This window comes from Lacerta agilis, chromosome 7 (genome assembly GCF_009819535.1).
Source record: "Lacerta agilis isolate rLacAgi1 chromosome 7, rLacAgi1.pri, whole genome shotgun sequence".
Lineage (NCBI taxonomy): Eukaryota > Metazoa > Chordata > Lepidosauria > Squamata > Lacertidae > Lacerta > Lacerta agilis.
The window spans coordinates 71808633-71827090 of record NC_046318.1 but is presented as its reverse complement, the minus strand read 5'-3'; the positions used below and the strand labels follow the sequence as shown (position 1 = coordinate 71827090).

Genomic DNA, 18458 nt, shown 5'->3' with positions numbered 1-18458 from the left:
GACAGTGTTTTCTGGTGCTATGGCCCATTGGCCTTGGTGTGGGCACCCAGACACCAAGGCCAATAGGTTCTACCCCTTCCAGGACTCTTTTAACGGGGTACCCAGCGGTTTAGAGGCTGCCTTCATTGCCCAAGTCTTGACGTTTGCTCTGAGGCAGGCGAAAAGCTGCAGAAGGGCCCATTTGTCTGCAGGAAATATTCCTCCCTGGCAGCGCTGTCTTTAGCATATGCGCCACCGGGGTGCAAAGATCTGCCCAGCACCCCCGTTGTGAATGACAAGCGCCGCCACTGGCACAGCACATCTTTGGTAAAAGATCCCACAAAGTCAAAAGTCCTTTAGTGAAACAGTAGATATACATTTGGGTAATACCTAAGTGTGCATGTATTTTGTTTTCCTAGCTTGATCCAAATTATTTTTTATTTCATAACAGGTAGATAGTTAAGAGCTTAGGCAGCTTCAGCGATGGGCACCTTGCGCCCCCTCCGAATTTGGTGCCCCGCACCCCTTGCACCCCTGGGTAAAGACGGCCCTGCTGCCTGGCTCTCAATAGGGTGACCGAGTAATCCATAGCAAGGTCCATACCACCTCAGCCCACTCACCATTGGGCTGAAACAAATGCGCATGATAACATGGGTGGGAGGGCAGGTGATCCACTGACAATCAGATACATGCTGGGCACTGGGGACCAATCCCTTTTACTGCCCAGCTGCCCCCCCCCAGCTCCCTCCTGATTGGCCAAGAGGGTGGCCCAGATTCACGTGGCTGGACGAAGAGGCCAAGCTTCCTCTGACTGACCGCATGGACCCCTCCTTCCCCGATTCTCAGGCCCAATCTGCGCTGCCCTGGGCAGCAAATGGGAGCCACCCCCTAAGCAACGGTAAGCCTATCCTATAATTTAACAGGCTGTGTTACGGGAGAGCCATAGCCATGATGATTAGCAGCAGTGCCTATGTGCTCTCAACATGAGCCACCAGTATAGAACTCAAACATGGCACACCCATGCTTTGTGACGGCCTTGCATGTGAATACGGGCCAAAAATAAAATAAAATTGTGCAGCTGTTTCTTACTCAGTTTGCTCTGTTCTGTTCTAGTATGATCCCTCATGAGCGCAGAATATTAACAATCCTGCAATGGCTAACCCTGCCAGACAATGAAAGGTAAGTCATATTTTCTTTTCTTTTTTCTACGTGTGGCTGAGGGCCAACGTTGCCAATATTCTCTGTAGAACACAAGCTTTGATCCGCTGTGCTGTCCCCTTGTTGACCAGCTCATGACGTGAATGCCCTGCTATTGTGGACGTGGACGCTCTTGTTATTAATGGCATGGGCTAGGGTCAGCTGGCACAGTGTGTGTGTGTGTGTGTGTGTGTGTGTGTTTGAAATGCTGTTTCGTCTAATGTGGCTTAATGAGTGTTGCACCCTGCGATTTGGGCCGATGTCAAGGTTTTTAATTGTGTCGCTGAGTACACACGGCTCTAGATCCTGCCAGCGGGCACAGTCTTTGGCTACTGTTGTTGTTGTCCTTTTCTCCTGACCTCCGTTACACAACTGTGGAATGTTTCTTCCTGAGTCTTTGCTCAGCACCTTTCAGCATCCCTTCTAATATTTTAATGAAGTTGCGGTGCAACGAATGGCTTAATCGGACTGTGGAAAACTTGCGACAGAGCTTCAGTCCTCTTTTTTTCTCTCCTTCTGAAGGCAAGCTTTGTTTGAAAGGGTTGATGTGAGCTAACCTGCTAAGGGAAAACTGTGGGTTGATGTGAGCTAACCTGCTAAGGGAAAACTGTTCAGACAACAATTTTCTTTTATTTTCCTTTTCTTTTAATAACATTTTATTGATTTTCCAAAAATAAAAACAACAACAACAATACAAAAACAAAACAAATTGACTTCCCCTTAATCCCTTCCTTGGTTCTATTATTTATCAATATACTGCATATGTCTATTGTTAAATTTTAACCTATTTAAATCCCTATTATCCATTCATAACAAAATTTCATGTAATCTTAAAACCCTGCTAATGTATTAACCTGTGTACATTGCTTATGTAAATATGCAATAAACATCTTCCATTCTTCCTTAAATTCATTGTCATCTCTTCCTCTTAGTTTCATAGTCAATTTTGCCATTTCAGCATATTCCATTAATTTAACTTGCCAATCTTCTTTTGATGGGACACATTCTTCTTTCCAACGTTATGCTAATAAGGTCCGTGCGGCTGTTGTTGCATACACGAACAAGTTCTTTTGCAATTTTGATAGGTCCACTCCTATAATTCCTAATAAGAAAGCTTCTGGTTTTTTAAAACATTTTTCTTTCCTTTTCAGGCCTTACGCTTATGCGTTCTACTCTGAGCAACCAGATATCGCTGGCCACAGATATGGCCCCTTTAGCTCTGAGGTTAGTATAGTTCCTCTTCCGTAAATAGCATGGCTCTGAGCTCAGTGCTTTGCCAGTACTCCAGAGCTGGGGGAGCCTGTTGGTCTCCAGATGTTGCTACACTCCATCCTCCTTGGTCATTGGATAGTTGGAGGCCATGAACATCTGGAGGGCCGCAACTTCCTTACAATTTGCATTACAGCAAAAGCCATAGAAAGGCAAACATTTGACTGAATTGTGTGTGTGTGTTTTTAAGCTGATGGTTTAATCTGCACATCTGTAAGCATCCAATGAGAGGAGAGCCTGTGGAAAATAGAAAGGCAGGAAAACAATACTGAATTTATTGTTAAATGTTAAACAATACTGAAAACTTCCAGCTCTAATAAGTACCTCCTGGAGTGTCATAAAATCATAGATGTGTGGTTTAGGCAGGAGCAAAATTTATCATTGACAGGCCACCTCTTGGATATATTCAAAGTTAACCGGTTTTAAAGAGCAGTGTGTGGAAAATAGCATTTCTTGTGGTTAGGTTATGTTTTCTGCTATATAATAACTATATCAGTTAATGCTATAGCATCTCTCTGAGGTTTCCTCCTTTTCGTTTTTAAGGAAATGGTTTTGTTTCATTTTTTGCATTTGGCGGATGTGTACCTAATAATCAGGCCCATTTTAATTGTTGATAATGGGCATCACTCAATATATAGAATCAGTAAGTTGGCCAGAAATATTGGTGTTCCTGATAAGGAACTAGATGTTTAAAAATGCAACTCAACCATCTTTTAGATTGCGTTTCTGGAAACTCCCTCTCTGACCGCAATCCGCAGAACCACTCAGCTAGCTCCAGCGATGGATTTGTGTGTGTTTTGAATGACTGCCTTCCTTTGCATGTCTAACCACTTGTGAAGTTTAGAGGAGTTTCACAAGTGCTTTGATATAACAGGATCTCTTTAAATGATAATGACACTCACTGTTTCCTGCAGTGCTTTGAATCAATTTTCTCACTGCTAGTCACAGTGAGAGCTTTGCTCCAGGTGGCAGAATGATAAGGGTGGCAAATTTGTACACTGCCATCACAATTTACCACTCTGGAAGTGCCAAATTAAGATAGGATCACCTAGTGGGGAGGACAGGACCTTCTCTGCCTAAGACAATAGAGGGATCCTGGAAGACACAGCAGACAGTGTTGGGGTTAGATAGACCAGTGGCCCAAGATAGCTTCCTGTTTACCTGTGGGTGTGAGTCTCAGGGGATGAGAGCCTTGTTCTGAAGTATAGAATACCTTCACATTTTTTATGCCATGCTCTCAGGAGATGGGTGGTGTCCTGACTAATGCACAATCCTGACTGGGTGACACCAACTCCAACCAAAATTTGTGGAAGCCTGCATATATCAGTCCCCCTACAGGCAATTAAAGTAGCAGACGGTCAAACCTAGAAGTGACACTAGAGATCAGTAATGGAAACGCGCCCCCCCTTCATTTTTCTTTTACAGGCAGCCCCCCATTTACGTGGGGGTTATGTTCCAAGGCACCACACGTTCAAGTGAAATTGAGTATATTTGAAACACCATTGAAAAAGCCTGCAAACACCCCGTTGCGCCCCTGCACCACCCCTTTTTCTGACGATTTTGGATCACTTCCAGGTTCGGTGCGATGCGTTTGTGCACGGTTGCGCACATATTGAACATACTTAAATGAGGAGTTGCCTGTATTTCCAAGCAAAGGTTGTGAAGGCTTCATATTGAGAGAGGGGTTTAACCTTTCACATGCTTCCACCACCCCCATTTAATCACACCCCCCAAAAAAGACATGCTGCTACTTTCCTTGTTCTGTGTGTGTGTGTGTGTGTGTGTGTGTGTGAGAGAGAGAGAGAGAGAGAGAGAGAGAGAGAGAGAGAGAACAGGTACCCAGATCTCCCATGTCGCTCTAAGTTTGGCCTGAATTTTCTGAATGAATATTTCAAGAAGTCAGTACAGCTGTGCATGGTGCACAGATGTCAAGATTTACTAGGGGCAGGGTGTGTTTTTTTCCCTTTTACAAAAGGGATAGGAAACATTTAATGTTTCTCCTTTTTCAGGTTTTTCTTTTCTTTTTTTAAGAGTTGTGAATGTCTCATAAATCAGCTGGGAGGAAGACCTCAGTGGGGACCCCTCAGGGTTGGTTGCTTGCTTAGCAATCATAGTAGTTTGGCTATTGCATGCAAACCGTTTTCTCCCCACCCCCACCCCCAAGGCTTCCTTTGTACAGAGCTGGCTGCTCTTTAAACATTTGGAACAGATCTGGGCCTTTTCTGTCCATATGGTATTTGAGCAGCACATTAGATCTTGGAGGCAAACATTAGAGGGATGGAAATCATGTGTTCGGCTTTTAACCCGCCTACGGATTCGGGGTAATCGTAAAGAGAGACTAAAACAATTATGTAAAACTTTTCCTCCTAATCCAACATTTCCCAACCTATTGTGCTCCGGGTCCTATCTGACTCCTATTTGCTTTACCCCTGTGCTGGCTTTGGTGGGAGCTAGAGTCCAAAACAGCTGGAAAGGCCCCAGCTTGGAGGAAGCCAACCTAACCAAGTGACACTTCATGTATTCTCTGCTTAATAAAGGATCCAGCTCTTCTGTGGCATTTCAGCCTCTGACTCATTGTGTGCGAGAGGGATTGGGGGGTACATTAGACCCCACTTTAAGTGATTGCAGGTGGAAGCTGTTGCATCCAGTATATTGGTTGTAAAGGATCTCTCGTGCATAGTAAAAACAGTTAACACAATAGCTGCATTGTGTTCATGCTGCAGTTATATAAGAAGCTGGTGATGTTTCAGTATGTATTTGACCCCAGTGTTGCTCCTGTATATTTACACAATTTATAGAACGTGTAGTTAAGATATTGGGGCTGTGTGTGACTGTGCAGAACAGATAATATAGTAGATCATTGGAGTTGGAAGAACCACGAGGATCATCCTCTAGTCCAACCCCATGCAATGCAGGAATATTTTGCTCAATGTGGGGCTTGAACCCACAGCCCTGAAATTACCTAAGTCTTATGCTCTCCCAATTTAGCTATCTCTCACTTTGCCACTAGGGAGTTTTGAGTTTGGGAAACACATAAAAGCAGGGGTGGGGCAATTAATCTATTTCTGACCCATTTCATTCTTCCATGTGTTCATTTCATGATTGTGTTTTGACCATTTTGGCTTTAATCACTGGTTTTTGTTTTGTTTTGTTTAAGTTTAGAAATGCATGGGTTGAGACACACACATTTTAAACTTATTTCTGCATGTACATTTTTTGGGGGACTTTCTTCAGCAGAGAACTGTATTGGAGAAGTGTGAAATCTGTAGCATCAATACATTCTGATCTGTGTGTTAGGAAGGTGTGAATTAGGTCTGTATGCCTCAATATTCAGACAGAAAGAAATTATCCTTCATCGATGCATGCAACACACTGGGGTCAAAGAGATTCTTGTTGCTCGGCTCAAGGAGATAGCTCAGTGGCTAAAGCATGAGACTCTTAATATCAGGGTCATGGGTTTGAGCCCTGCGTTGGGCAGAATACTCCTCCATTGCAGAGGGTTGGACTATATGACCCTCGTGGTCCCTCCCAACTCTACAGTTCTAGTAATCAGTGCAATAGCTGCTTTAGACTTATGCCTTCATTAAGATACTGGCTTTCCAGTACAGATTTTACTCATAGGAAGATCCAAACTTCTTGGCTTTAAAACTGTGGTGGGGTCATATCTCACTAGTGCTAAACCAGAGTCATTGACTCTTTGTAAATTTCCGAGCTCAAGTTCAAAGTGCTTGAAGGGGCAGATTTAGGGCTGTGTGAATGGTGCACACTAGGCACTGAGTTGAGGGGGTGCAGTCTCGATGCCCAGAAAGCAAGGCGCTGGGCTTTGGGAAGGAGGTTTGAGGACTCTGACAGCTCACTGTCAGTTCACTGATAATCCAAGAGGTAAGGCTTGGGGATGCAAGGAAGTGGTATCTTTGTCCTAGAACTCCAGACTTGGTGCTGCATTGCCCCTAGTGACCCTGCTGGGCCCCAGCCATCAGTACTGGATTGCCAGTTGCCACATGGCTTGTAGATGACAAGGCCCAATGAATTAGTGTGCCAGAAACAGAAGTGATGCAGAGGATGCACGACCGGTTCTTCCAGAGTATATTTTTAAGCAATTGATCCAAACTGAAACTCCAGTGAGGGGAAATGTTGAGAGATCTGGTCACGGATCTCTTTTCTCTGCTTAGCCGTACCCTTGAAAAGACCCTCCATCATCTGAGAAGCATCCCCAAACCACGTGCTTGCCTTTTCCATCACAACCGTCATATTTGCATGTAACACTAAACAGTGGTTTAGTGTTACATGCACAGTTGGGAAGGAGCTACCATAGACTAGCACACTTCTGACCCTGTTCTCCTTGCATGTATCCAAGTGGAGGACTTTGGCAGAGTGGCTTAAAACTAATTCTGACCAGCTTTCGAACAATTCATCGGCAAACCATGGTTTATGAAGCGGGTTCATTCAACTAACCAGAGCTTGTTGTAAACCAGACCCAAGATTCATGGAAAGTGAAACTAAGCTGCCAGAAGTTGATGTTCTGGCTATCCAGCAGGAGGAGGCGGGATGGGAACATAGCCATAACGTTGTTATCCTTTGAGGTAGACCCTTGGCTGACCAGATTCTGCCTCCTTTGTGCGTGTGATCCTATAACTCTTAATTACAAAGCTAGAGATCTTATGCACCCATCTTCCACCCCTTGTACTTATAGTCCTTGTTCTTCCTCTTTTGAAGTGATGCCCTGGCTGGTTAATAGAGACTTGGCTTTCTTCCTAGCTCTAACTTCTTTGGAAAGAGAAGCTATCACTTTGCGAATGTATTTACAAAATGTGCGGTCTACTAGGTGAGCTGCGAACCGGACAACAAACTCATGTGCTTAAGGACTGTTCTGCTGCCCCTCTAACATGTTACCCTGGGATGGCAATTCTGATTTATTTAGAACCACTTGGTGGCCCAGTTTAAAGCTCTGGCTGTGCTTCTTTTAGAAAGAGCGAGTAAGTTATGAGAATCCTTCCTTTTCTCCCTCCTCTGCTCCTCTCCTCATCAAAACTGCACGAAGCTTGAACTCTTCCTCCTCTTCTATATACATATATATATATTAAAAAGAAACTCTGAAGCTGCTTTTTGGAGAGAGACAAATGGAATTGGATTAGCATCTCCCTTCCAGCTGCTTGCCTGGGAAGCAATGAAACAGCATGGCAGATGGTAACACTGTTTTCCCTTCCAAGAATGCGGGTCTGCGACTGAAGCAACAAAGACGGCGGATGGCTGAGCGGATAGGAACAAACGGCGTTGTAAATCACTGCCGAGTCTGAACCTCCTTCGCTGCATTTCCTTTCTTCATCTTTTTTGTTTTTGTTTAAATGAGCTGCACTGCACTATCTCCCTGTATGTGTCATCTTGCACTCTTCTGAGAAGCTGATCCTAAAAGATGCCAGAAACTCTCATTGGAGTAGTCAATTGGAGTTGCATGCCATGTGGCTTCTTTTAAAGATCAATTTAAAGTCGTCTCGGACAACTGCGCATTGCTTGCCTCTGAGGCGCCTCTTTCCCTCCAAATGGTTTTCTCCTTCTTCTTAACGCAATGGACGATTCGCTGTTACCTCCTCTCTCCGGCATCTATCCTTAGGCCCTTTTCCAGCAACAAAAATAAGTCCAATGTTGATGAAAACTACCTGGCTAAAAACAAAATGGTACCCTACAGGTGGGATTACGTCTCATTCAGAAATATGTGTGGGGTTTTTGATGTTGTTGTTTTTTTACAGAAAAGATCAATATTTACAGAAAATATCAATAGTGTAGTGCTACTTCCTGCCAAGAATATTGTGCCTTCTGGTGGGTTTTTAAAAAAACTCATAATAATAATAATAACAATAAGAATTGGGCATGCCTCTTGGCACATGGAACAGATAGATACAGACTAGCAAGCTGGCCATATGGAAATAAAATGTGAATCATTTTTGTGGCCTCTTATACATTTGGCTCACATTTTGTGGATTATCAGTATTTTAAGGCATAAACGCATTAAAAATCTGATGAAATCAAATTTTAGAGCATAAAACAAAGCCCTTTAGGAACATAGAAAGCTGTTTACTGAGACTATAGCTCAGTATTGTCTACACTGACTGAAAGTGGCTCTCCAGAGTTTCAGACAGGACAGAGTCTCTTTATGCCCTACCAGGAGATGCCAGGGATTGAACTTGGAAACTTCTGCATTCAAAGCAGATCCTCTACCACTGAGCCACAGCCCTTTTCCCACTAGAAAATGAACCTCTGCTCCAGGGAATTGTTGTTTCTGATGGGCTCTAGTTCTGTTCTTATACGTAACTGGCTGAAGTAACTTCGCCCTGACTTGACCTCTGAACTACCTCTGGTGGCCTTAACCAAGACTTGGTGTACTGATTCCTAAATCTGCTGCTGGCACAGGTAGTTTTAACTATCTGGTGTTAGCCGAGATGAGCTTTTTCTGAGTCCAGGCATCTCTCTCCGCCAGTACAGGAGAGTAGTTTTGGCTCACCTCTTACTCCATCTAAAAGACCTAAGAGAAAGATCACTCCTAAGAGGAGACAGAAAAGACGTGTTGATTCTTCAAAGAAAAGAAGGAAAGCGCCTAGAGCGGAACAATACTCTGCGGAATCCCGTCGGAACAAAGTAAGTTTACAAAACTGACACGGACCAAATTCTGAAGCTCTTGTACCGTTTGATTCTTTTTCTTTTTTCAACTTTGGGATTCTCTTCTTCAGAGTGGAACTTCCATTGCGGCCATCTTGAAAATATGTCAGCAACATATTAATCAGCAACGGTAGTCTGTCTCGTCTCCCTCTTTTTTTGGACTTGTATTTCTCCTTGTACTCGCCCGATCATCTTAACTGTTTCAAAATATGTATATAAATGGTACAGACAGGGCAGCAGCAAATAAATCCTGCTGGGGAAAAAAGTTCATCCAAAGTTCTCTGTCCACAGATGGAAATGTCTAGACAAGCCCTTAGAGTCAAGCTATTTACCAGACTTCATATCATCCTTTTCGGCTAAAAATCATTTCTTGAAACTGGGTGTATGCCCATCTGGAATAGTCTTACCAGTAGTGCCTGAGGGTTATTGAAAAAAATATTACCAGTTTACTTCCTTTCTTAGCATGGCACAAGGCTGCCATTAGCATCCCCTTACAACGGGGCATCAAAGCTGGGTCACAAGCATTGTTCTGTGAAATCTTTTCAATTTCATGGCCATCAGCTTAATATTTGATGTCAGCCATTTGTTTTGGAGGACTAAAATGCCTCCTTGGAACTTCAGGAACGTTTTGAGGCGGTGAAAATTGGCAAGTGATATTGGCAAGTGAAACTGTTTGTTTGAGCAATCACAGCTCAGGATTAGCAATCTGGACTTGGACATCTGTGGGATGTCTTCACTCAAGCTTTAGGTTCTTCATAGGTCATAGAAATGACTTGGTTTGACATTGTGGAGGCTGGCCAAAGGTTTTCTAACCTTTGAACCTGCAGAAGTAGACTGAAGTCGATGTTTGTGTGTGCTTTATTTTGCAGTATTAAAAATGCCTAGCTTCGGATTATTTCGGTCAATCTGGACGTAGGATGTAAATATATGTGACTAGTTGTCTTTTTCATCTTGCCAATACCACTGCTTCAGGTTTCCTCAGAGGCAAATGTTCCCGCAAAAGCAAACAAGCAAAACCCACCCCAAGCCGCTCATTTGAAATTCATGAGTACTCCAAGTCTGAACTCCCAAGTTTAAGACTTGTGCATTAGAAAAGGTGGAGGGGGGAGATGTTTCTGTGGTTCACTAATAAATAGGCAAAATGCAGTGTTGTGTAGGAAAAGAAGCATTTGCCCAGTAGCTTTCATTCTTAAATAGAGAGCCGCTCAACTTTGCTCTAAAACAAATTTGTTAGATGGTCAAAAGGCCATGCAGTCCTCTGCTTGCATTGTCCCACAAGGAATCCGAGTGAAGTATATTTTATTAAATACAGGCATTGTATTTGTTTGTAGAAATGTATTGGCAAAAAAAACTCCATGCTAGGTCTTGGAAGTGCATTGTGTGGTGCTCGAATATTTTGATTGTATATGTCTATTGTTTAAAAGTATGGATTTCAGTCATCTCTAATAAGTTTAGCCAAGGCCTTTTAAAAAAGTTTAAGCAAGTGGACTAGGGGCTCACTTCAAATTTGAAGTCTTCTGTTATGTTACTTAAGAATACGAGTCTACAAAAGACCTGCGTTCTAGCATACTTCACCAGCTGGTTGGTATTTCCAGATGATCATTTCAGTTTCTTAGATCAGTGATTTCCATACAGGGGCTCAAACTTCACCACTGTTTGAGGGATTTTGCAGAAAATCTTACTATCACTTCGAATGTCAAATATGATAACGCTCATGTGAAAAACATGGAAGGATAACATCACGGGGAGTGCAAATTAGAAGAGATGGAGGTTATAGTCCTATACACACTTATCTGGAAGTACCGTATATACGCGAGTATAAGCCGACGCAAATATAAGCCGAGGCACCTAATTTGACCACAAAAAACTGGGAAAACTTATTGACTTGCGCATAAGCCGAGGGTGGGAAATGCAGCAACTACTGGTAAATTTCAAAACTAAAAATAAATAAAATTACATTAATTGAGACATCAGTAGATTAAATGTTTTTGAATATTTATTTCAAAGAAAAACAGGGGCAAGGAGTTCCATAGGCTTGACTCTGCACCACAGGAATAAGCGCTTTCTTTTATTTGCCCCCTCCCCTCTTCCAACAGTTAGGCTTTCCTTTTTATTTCTTTGGTGTATTTTATGTCCAATATTTCCATCCCCCTACAACCTCTATCAATAAATGGGACTGATTCCTGAGTGTGAGGGGGTTTATTTTCAGGCCCTTTTCTTCCCTCCCCAAAGAACCCTCCCTTCCCAAACAGCCAAGCTGTGAATGGATCCAAAGGAAGATAAGAGTTGCAGAGCCCCTGTGACCTTGCCTCCTCCTGGGCTTTGCAGAGAGGAGGGGGGCAAGAGCCTCTGTTCCTTGACTTGGGGGTCCTCCCTGCACCCTCCCCTTCATCCCAGGGACCCCCTCTTCTCCCCAATGGACCCTTTGCAAGATGAGCAGAGACTCACTGGATTCAGGAGGCGCCAGGGATGCAGCACATGCAGAAGAGAGAGACAAAGGCCCCCTCCTCCTTTTGTAGGTGGGCTTGGTATTTCCTGACCTCTCTAGGAATCCCACTCAATCCTTTTTAACCCTTGGCAAGCCAATGCCCCCAGCTTCTCTGATCCTGTCCTGTGCCTTTTGCAGGAAAGAGCTTCTCTCCACTTCTCTCCCCCCCCCAACTGACAGAGGGGGAAGCATTGTGCAGTGCTTCTCCGATCCTCCATTCTGTGCCTTTCTGCTGGTGAGTGGAGGCAGAGGCGTCTTTACCCTTCTAGCTTGTGTCTGGAGGCGCTAGGACCTCGCAGACAGCTGCAAACGCACGGGATGGGATCGTGCGGGATCGGAGAAGACGCTCTCAGATCTCCATCCTGCGCATTTCCTGGTGGGGTGGGGGGGGAGGGAAGCGGAGAGAAACTCTTTCTCTCTGCTTTTCCTACCCAAGGAAAGCGGAGAGAAGCTCTTTCTCTCTGCTTTTCCTTCCCCACCGCCCGCCTCACTTGCGCATAAGCCGAGGGCGACTTTTTCAGCCCAAAAAATGGGCTGAAAAAGTCGGCTTATGCGCAAGTATATACGGTAAGTCCCATTGAACTCAATGGGGCTTACTTTTGAGTAGATATGTGTAGGATTGCACCGCAAGCCTTATCAGTGACTACTAAACATATGGAAAATGGGATGCTGGACTTACTAGTATCTTGGTCTGCTCCAACACCGGATTAGACTATGTTCTTTATCTTTCTGGACTTTATTTTACTGACACTATACATTTGAAGGTATGGTGATAATGCCTCAAGTCCAAAGCTGGTGTTTGGTTGTGAACAATTTAACTGGAAAATGAACCAAAGTGTGAGAATTGGGTGGGAAAGAGCTGATTTTCACCCTTTGTGTAAATATATAAGGTGTTGTTTTCATTTAGCCAGTCTGTTAATTCAGTAAGCAGATGATAGGCATAGAGTTTGGAGGGGGTGTCCAGTAGGCTAATGGGGCGGTAATTTTGAGGGAGGGTTTTATCCCCTTTCTTATAAATTGGCACGACGATGTTCAATTTCCAGCCACCTGGCATTTGAGCTGTGTTATTTATATGGGTATAGAGCTTGGCCAGGATGGGTTGCCACCATTCCATATCATATGTAAATATATGCATATTTAGATGTTGCATCCGCTAAGAGAGATTGACAAGATCCTGGGACAACTAATGGATGGGCTGAAGCAGTTGAACCTGCACCGATGTGTCAACATTATCTTCGTTGGTGATCATGGTAATTATTATTATTATTATTATTATTTTAACTTTATGCAAAAGTCTCAGCTAATGTTATTGAATACTTAAAGGTATCCAGTTAGCAAAAGATGTCATGGGAGTGTTGGTAAATGAGAGAGCTGCTTCTTCAGGAGTCGTGCGACTTCCAACATGTGTCCTCATGTTTTTAAGATCTACACATATCGCCGTGTCTTCAGTGGAGAACAGGGAGAAACACATGAAATTAGTGCAAACACAAATCTCTAAAGGAAGGAAGAGGGTGAGGGTGTTGTCTTGCAGTGGTATGTTGCCACTTCAGGCCTTCTGAAGTCTAGTTTTGTTTGGCAATTTGTTTTTGACTTTATCACATTTATCACTAATGTGTCAAACAGTTTGCTGAGAGATGAACTACTCAAAGGTTAAGAGACACACACCAAACAATCCGACCAAAGAAGGGCAGTTCAGATGTCACCCGCCTGAAGAGTTCACTGCTTGTCTCGCAAACCTATTAATTTAGTCATAAGAACTGAGATTCTGCTTGTGCTGCTGGAGCAACTGTTGGAACAAGCCCACACAATGAGTTCAGTCTAGGACAGAGATAGGTGGTCCAGGATGATGGCTATCTAATTTCTTATTTAAGCATAGGTTGTTGATGGGTTGGGGCTGCAGCCCCCAGAAGAGAATGTCAAAACTAGTTTGAGCTTATTCTAGATAGATAGGACGACCTCATACAACTTTTTGATTCTTTTAGTTTTGGTGAGTGTGTGTGTGAATTCTTTTTTTACTGAAGTCTGGCCAGGGTAATGTGCAATCAATCAGTTCTAAGAGTATGACAAGAATAAAGACAGACAAGAATAACGCCAAGAAGCTATAACTACAGAAACCTTGACAAGGTTGATAATTTAGTCATGAACCTCAGGTGTAGTAAGCCACCTCTTATTGCTAACAGATGTTTTGTAGAAACAAAATAGAAAATTCTTTCCAGTAGCACCTTAGAGACCAACTGAGTTTGTTCTTGGTATGAGCTTTCGTGTGCATGCACACTTCTTCAGATACGACTATGTTTCGGCTATGGCAGACCAACACGGCTACTCACCTGTAGATGTTTTGTAGGGCTATTTTACTTTTAAAAGCCAACCCATTAGTATTTTCAGTGTCCAGGTTGCATTCTGAAGTATACGTTCTAGAGAAAAGAATCATGCAAGTCAGTGGAACCTAAGCTCTGAGTAAACATGCTGACGATTGGGCTGCAAGTCTCTGTTCACAAATTTCCTTGAATTCCTTAGCAGAGCCTTCCTGTGCTTGTCATAGTTCTTTGATATTCTAACTGCAGTTTATTTCTAAACCCAATTTCATGCCTTTACCTTCACCAGAATCACCATCTTAGCAAAATCTTAGACGCTTCTGATTCGTCTTATTTATGACTAGGGGTGTTCGCCATTGGATGGAGGGCACATGCTATGAAGTTAAAGAAGTAAACTGTTAAGGGTTCCCAGAGTGTTAACCTCTCCATCAGTTTGCTCTCAAGTAACAAGCACAGAGGCGTAGGAAGGTCAGGTGGTACCCGGTGCGGAAAATTTCTTGTCAACCCCCCCATTGATTCCCCCCACCCACCCCCCGCAAAAATGGTTTTACGTTATTTCATATTTTCTTACAAAGGAATAATAACAAACAACAACAACAACAACAACAACAACAACTTTGATTTATATCCTACCCTCCCCGGCCGAAGTCGGGTTCAGGGTGGCTAACATCAGATACATAACATTGGTATAAAATCAAACAATAATTAAATTACCTCCTAAAAACATCTCAAAATCAAATTAATTAGATGACTTTCCACAGGGTTAGGGTTGGGAACAGTAAGTGCTCCACTGAACTGAAATTTCAGCCTTCACGACATAGGAAAACAGCCAAGTGAACAGCTATTTTGGTGGAGGAGGGTCAAGATATTAACCAATATGCATGAAATTTCATATATAGCTATATAATCCCTAATATAGTAAGATAAGACCTTCGGAGCAGGCATTTTTTTAAAAAAAGTTTTTTTATGAACTGCCCTAGTAGTGCAGTAATTGTTCCTTGATCATTTTCACCCCCTCCGTTATGGAACATGGGGCGGTCCGCCCCCTATGCCCACCCTTGCTATGCCCCAGAACAAATATTGATGCCGGAGTCTCCCTACCCCCTTCTAAATCATGTTTCTTGGTACAGGGATGGAGGATGCCGCTTGTGAAAGAACTGAATATTTAAACAACTACCTGTCTAATGTGGATGACATAATTCTGATACCAGGAACACTGGGGCGTATTCGTGCCAAAGCTAACAGCAACGTCAGATGTAAGTGGTTCTTAGCACTGTTCACCTTGCGCCTTTGCGTGTGTCCTGATATATATATATACTTTTCCTGCTGCCAGAAATGATGGAAGTATGAAGATAACACTCTTGCTGAGAGCGATCTTGTTTTAAGAGACACTTCCTAATTCCAGGATTTTGAGATACCGGTGATGTTTAGGAATGACAAATTCCCTATTTATTTTCTTATATTTATCTTCCATTGAATTTATTATTTCGGCCACAGACCAATTCCAGCTCACATACAAAAGCAGGGAAGTAATGAATCACAATAGGGGTACATTTAAATTAGCAATTCCTCCACTTTACTTTTTCCAGGGAACTCACGGGGGCACATATTTAATTCCTGGATGATCGCCCATCCCAGTACTGTACTGACCAGAGTCAGACTTGCTTAGCTGTAGCAAGCTGTAGCAAGCCTTGAGAGCCTTCAAACCATAACCTTGTGCCTGTTGAAAAAAATAGAAAATTCTTTCCAGTAGCACCTTAGAGACCAACTGAGTTTGTTCTTGGCACGAGCTTTCGTGTGCATGCACACGGAAGCTCATACCAAGAACAAACTCAGTTGGTCTCTAAGGTGCTACTGGAAAGAATTTTCTATTTTGTTTCGACTATGGCAGACCAACACGGCTACCCACCTGTAACTTGTGCCTGTTGTTTGACAAGGAATGGGGAACCTATAGTCCAACAGGTGTTGCTGAGCTACAACTTTCATACATATAATATAATTTATTATTTATACCCAGCCCATCTGGCTGGGTTTCCCCAGCCACTCTGGGCGGCTCTCAATAGAATATTAAAAACACGATAAAGCATCAAACATTAAAAACTTCCCTAAACAGGGCTGCCTTCAGATGTCTTCTAAAAGTCAGATAGTTGTTTATCTCCTTGACATCTGATGGGAGGGCGTTCCACAGGGTGGGCGCCACTACCGGGAAGGCCCTCTGCCTGGTGTAGTGTGGTGTAGTGGTTAAGAGTGGTAGACTCGTAATCTGGGGAACTGGGTTCGTGTCTCCGCTCCTCCACATGCAGCTGCTGGGTGACCTTGGGCTAGTCACACTTCTTTGCAGTCTCTCAGCCCCACTCACCTCATAGAGTGTTTGTTGTGGGGGAGGAAGGGAAAGGAGAATGTTAGCCGCTTTGAGACTCCTTAGGGTAGTGAAAAGCGGGATATCAAATCCAAACTCTTCTTCTTCTTCTGGTTCCTTGTAATCTCACTTCTCGCAGGGAGGGAACCGCCAGAAGGCCCTTGGAGCTGGACCTCCGTGTCCGGGCTGAACGATGGGGACTGTTCTGGTTGGAGCTGATAGAATCAGAGTTGGAAGGGACCACAAGGTTCATGTAGCCCAACCCCCTGCAATGCAGGAATCCTTTGTCCAACATGAGGCTGGAACTTACGACCCTGATATCAAGATCCTCATGCTCTACTGACTGAGCTATCCCATCAGTCATTGGTTGTTGTAGTCGATCAACATTTGGAGAGACACAGGCTCTCCATACCTGTCCCAACAGATGTCAATATAATATTTCACCCAGTGGTTTGGATCCATGGAGCTGAGAGTAGAAGTGGGAGGAGCAGCTGGCATTATTCTGCAAATAGGCCAGAGTCCCCACAACACTACAAACCAGTAAGTTTTAGAGTAGTTGTGCTTACAGAAGTAGAACATCATCCTGCCTTCTTTGTTTCACTTCTCTTGTGCAGTGCTCTAGCACAAAGCACAAATGTTTCCTCCACAAGCAGGAGACCCTTTCCACACATCTAAATGCATGGTTTGGTTCCATCCCAGAATGCAAAATAAAAGCATTTTTAATATGAAAGCTAATTCTTGTTCTGAAAACTTTTTCTTTAGCTCAAGGTTCAGTTGATTTTTTTCTCTCTCTCCCCCCCCCCCCACTTTCTCCAACAGATGATCCAAAAGCCATTGTTGCTAATCTCACAGTAAGTATTTGCTTAGCACACACTCTTGTGGATTCTAATTGTGGGCTGAGCATTTACAGTGCTAACTAACACAACTTGGTCAAGAGGATGCTGATTAGACCATCATAAAGCCTCATGGGTGTGGAAGAAAGCTCATCATGATTTCCACTGTTTTGTTGCTGCTAGCAGATTTTTTATAACTTTTCTGGATAACATGCACCAACTTAATGCCTTAATTCTCTGAACACGGTCCCTTTATCCCATCTCTTTGGGAATGGAAAAAAAACCACCCTCTTTTCCAAGTAAATATTTTGCTAGTACTCCTTTGAAAAAAATGACACCTCTGTTTTTAAAAGGGGGGGGGATGAGTTTAGACTTGGAATTTGGCTCTTTGGAAAACAGAAGTCATCTCAGCATTGTGTTAACTCAATTTCTTTCCACCCTCAGCAACCCAATCTTAAAAATTTTGGTGGAAGAAATTAAGCAAACAGCCTATAACTCACTGCAATCAATTGCAGATGACAAACTCTCAGAGCCGAAACTGTGGTGGTTGTATCCAACCAAGTTATACCCGTAGGAGACCCATTTAAATTAATGGATCTAAAGTAGGTATGCCCACTATTTTCAATGACTCTAACATTGGATTTGGGATGTAAGATAAGAAGGTTGCAATTTCCCTTCTGCTCTTTCTTCTTCACAATTGGCGCTGTTTCTGTTTTGCCACCGTTCAGTTTCTACCCAACACTAAACTTTTTCACGTTGCTGCCTGCTGTTCAGTGTCACTTTTGCAACTTACAAATTTAGCGTAATCAATTATGTAATTACTTGCACACTGTTCATTTCAATATGAAGGAAGCATCAAAACAAAGGGGGGGGAGTCGTTCATTGTGTGTCTTTAAAAAAAAGGGCTTTAAAAAAACAACATGGGTTTCAGCAAATACAAATCGTATTAGCTGGATTGATACCGATCATATTCACTGGATTAATTTCCTTTCTAGACCTGGGATGGTCAATTTGTACTTCTGTTTCCAACTGGAATTCTCTGGCATCCCTACATTAGATGTTACTGTACGTGTTTGGGTCATGGAGCCTCAGCTCACTGCTTATATTCCTGTAGCCTCAAGTTAAGTTCTCATCTGGGCATGGGCAGTGACGGAGCTTCATGCTCTGGCACCGGGAAGGCAGAGAGCAGGCGGGGGCGGGGCTGGCGCATGTACCGGGACAGGGCGCGCTGCCCGCAGGGGCGTGGAACGTGTCCTGGGGACGGGACATGCCGCCTGCAGGGGCATGGCGCCCAGCGCGGGCAGGGGGCAACCACAATGGCACCCCACCAGGATCGCGCTGCCAGGGGCGGTGCGCTCCTCCCG

At 43.5% G+C, this 18458-nt stretch overlaps 1 protein-coding gene across 4 annotated transcripts in view; it reads left to right on the top strand.

The window, feature by feature from the left end:
• ENPP2 (ectonucleotide pyrophosphatase/phosphodiesterase 2) overlaps nt 1–18458 on the top strand; it is a 90533-nt gene that overhangs the window by 47372 nt on the left and 24703 nt on the right. For 3 of the 4 annotated variants that reach the window (XM_033155787.1, XM_033155789.1, XM_033155786.1), the window contains 6 exons: nt 1093–1158; nt 2328–2400; nt 8926–9078; nt 12729–12837; nt 15033–15158; nt 17081–17112. In XM_033155787.1, the coding sequence (XP_033011678.1) occupies nt 1093–1158; nt 2328–2400; nt 8926–9078; nt 12729–12837; nt 15033–15158; nt 17081–17112 (559 nt within the window). The remainder of the gene's footprint in view (nt 1–1092; nt 1159–2327; nt 2401–8925; nt 9079–12728; nt 12838–15032; nt 15159–17080; nt 17113–18458) is intronic. The other variant, XM_033155788.1, reaches the window with a different exon arrangement.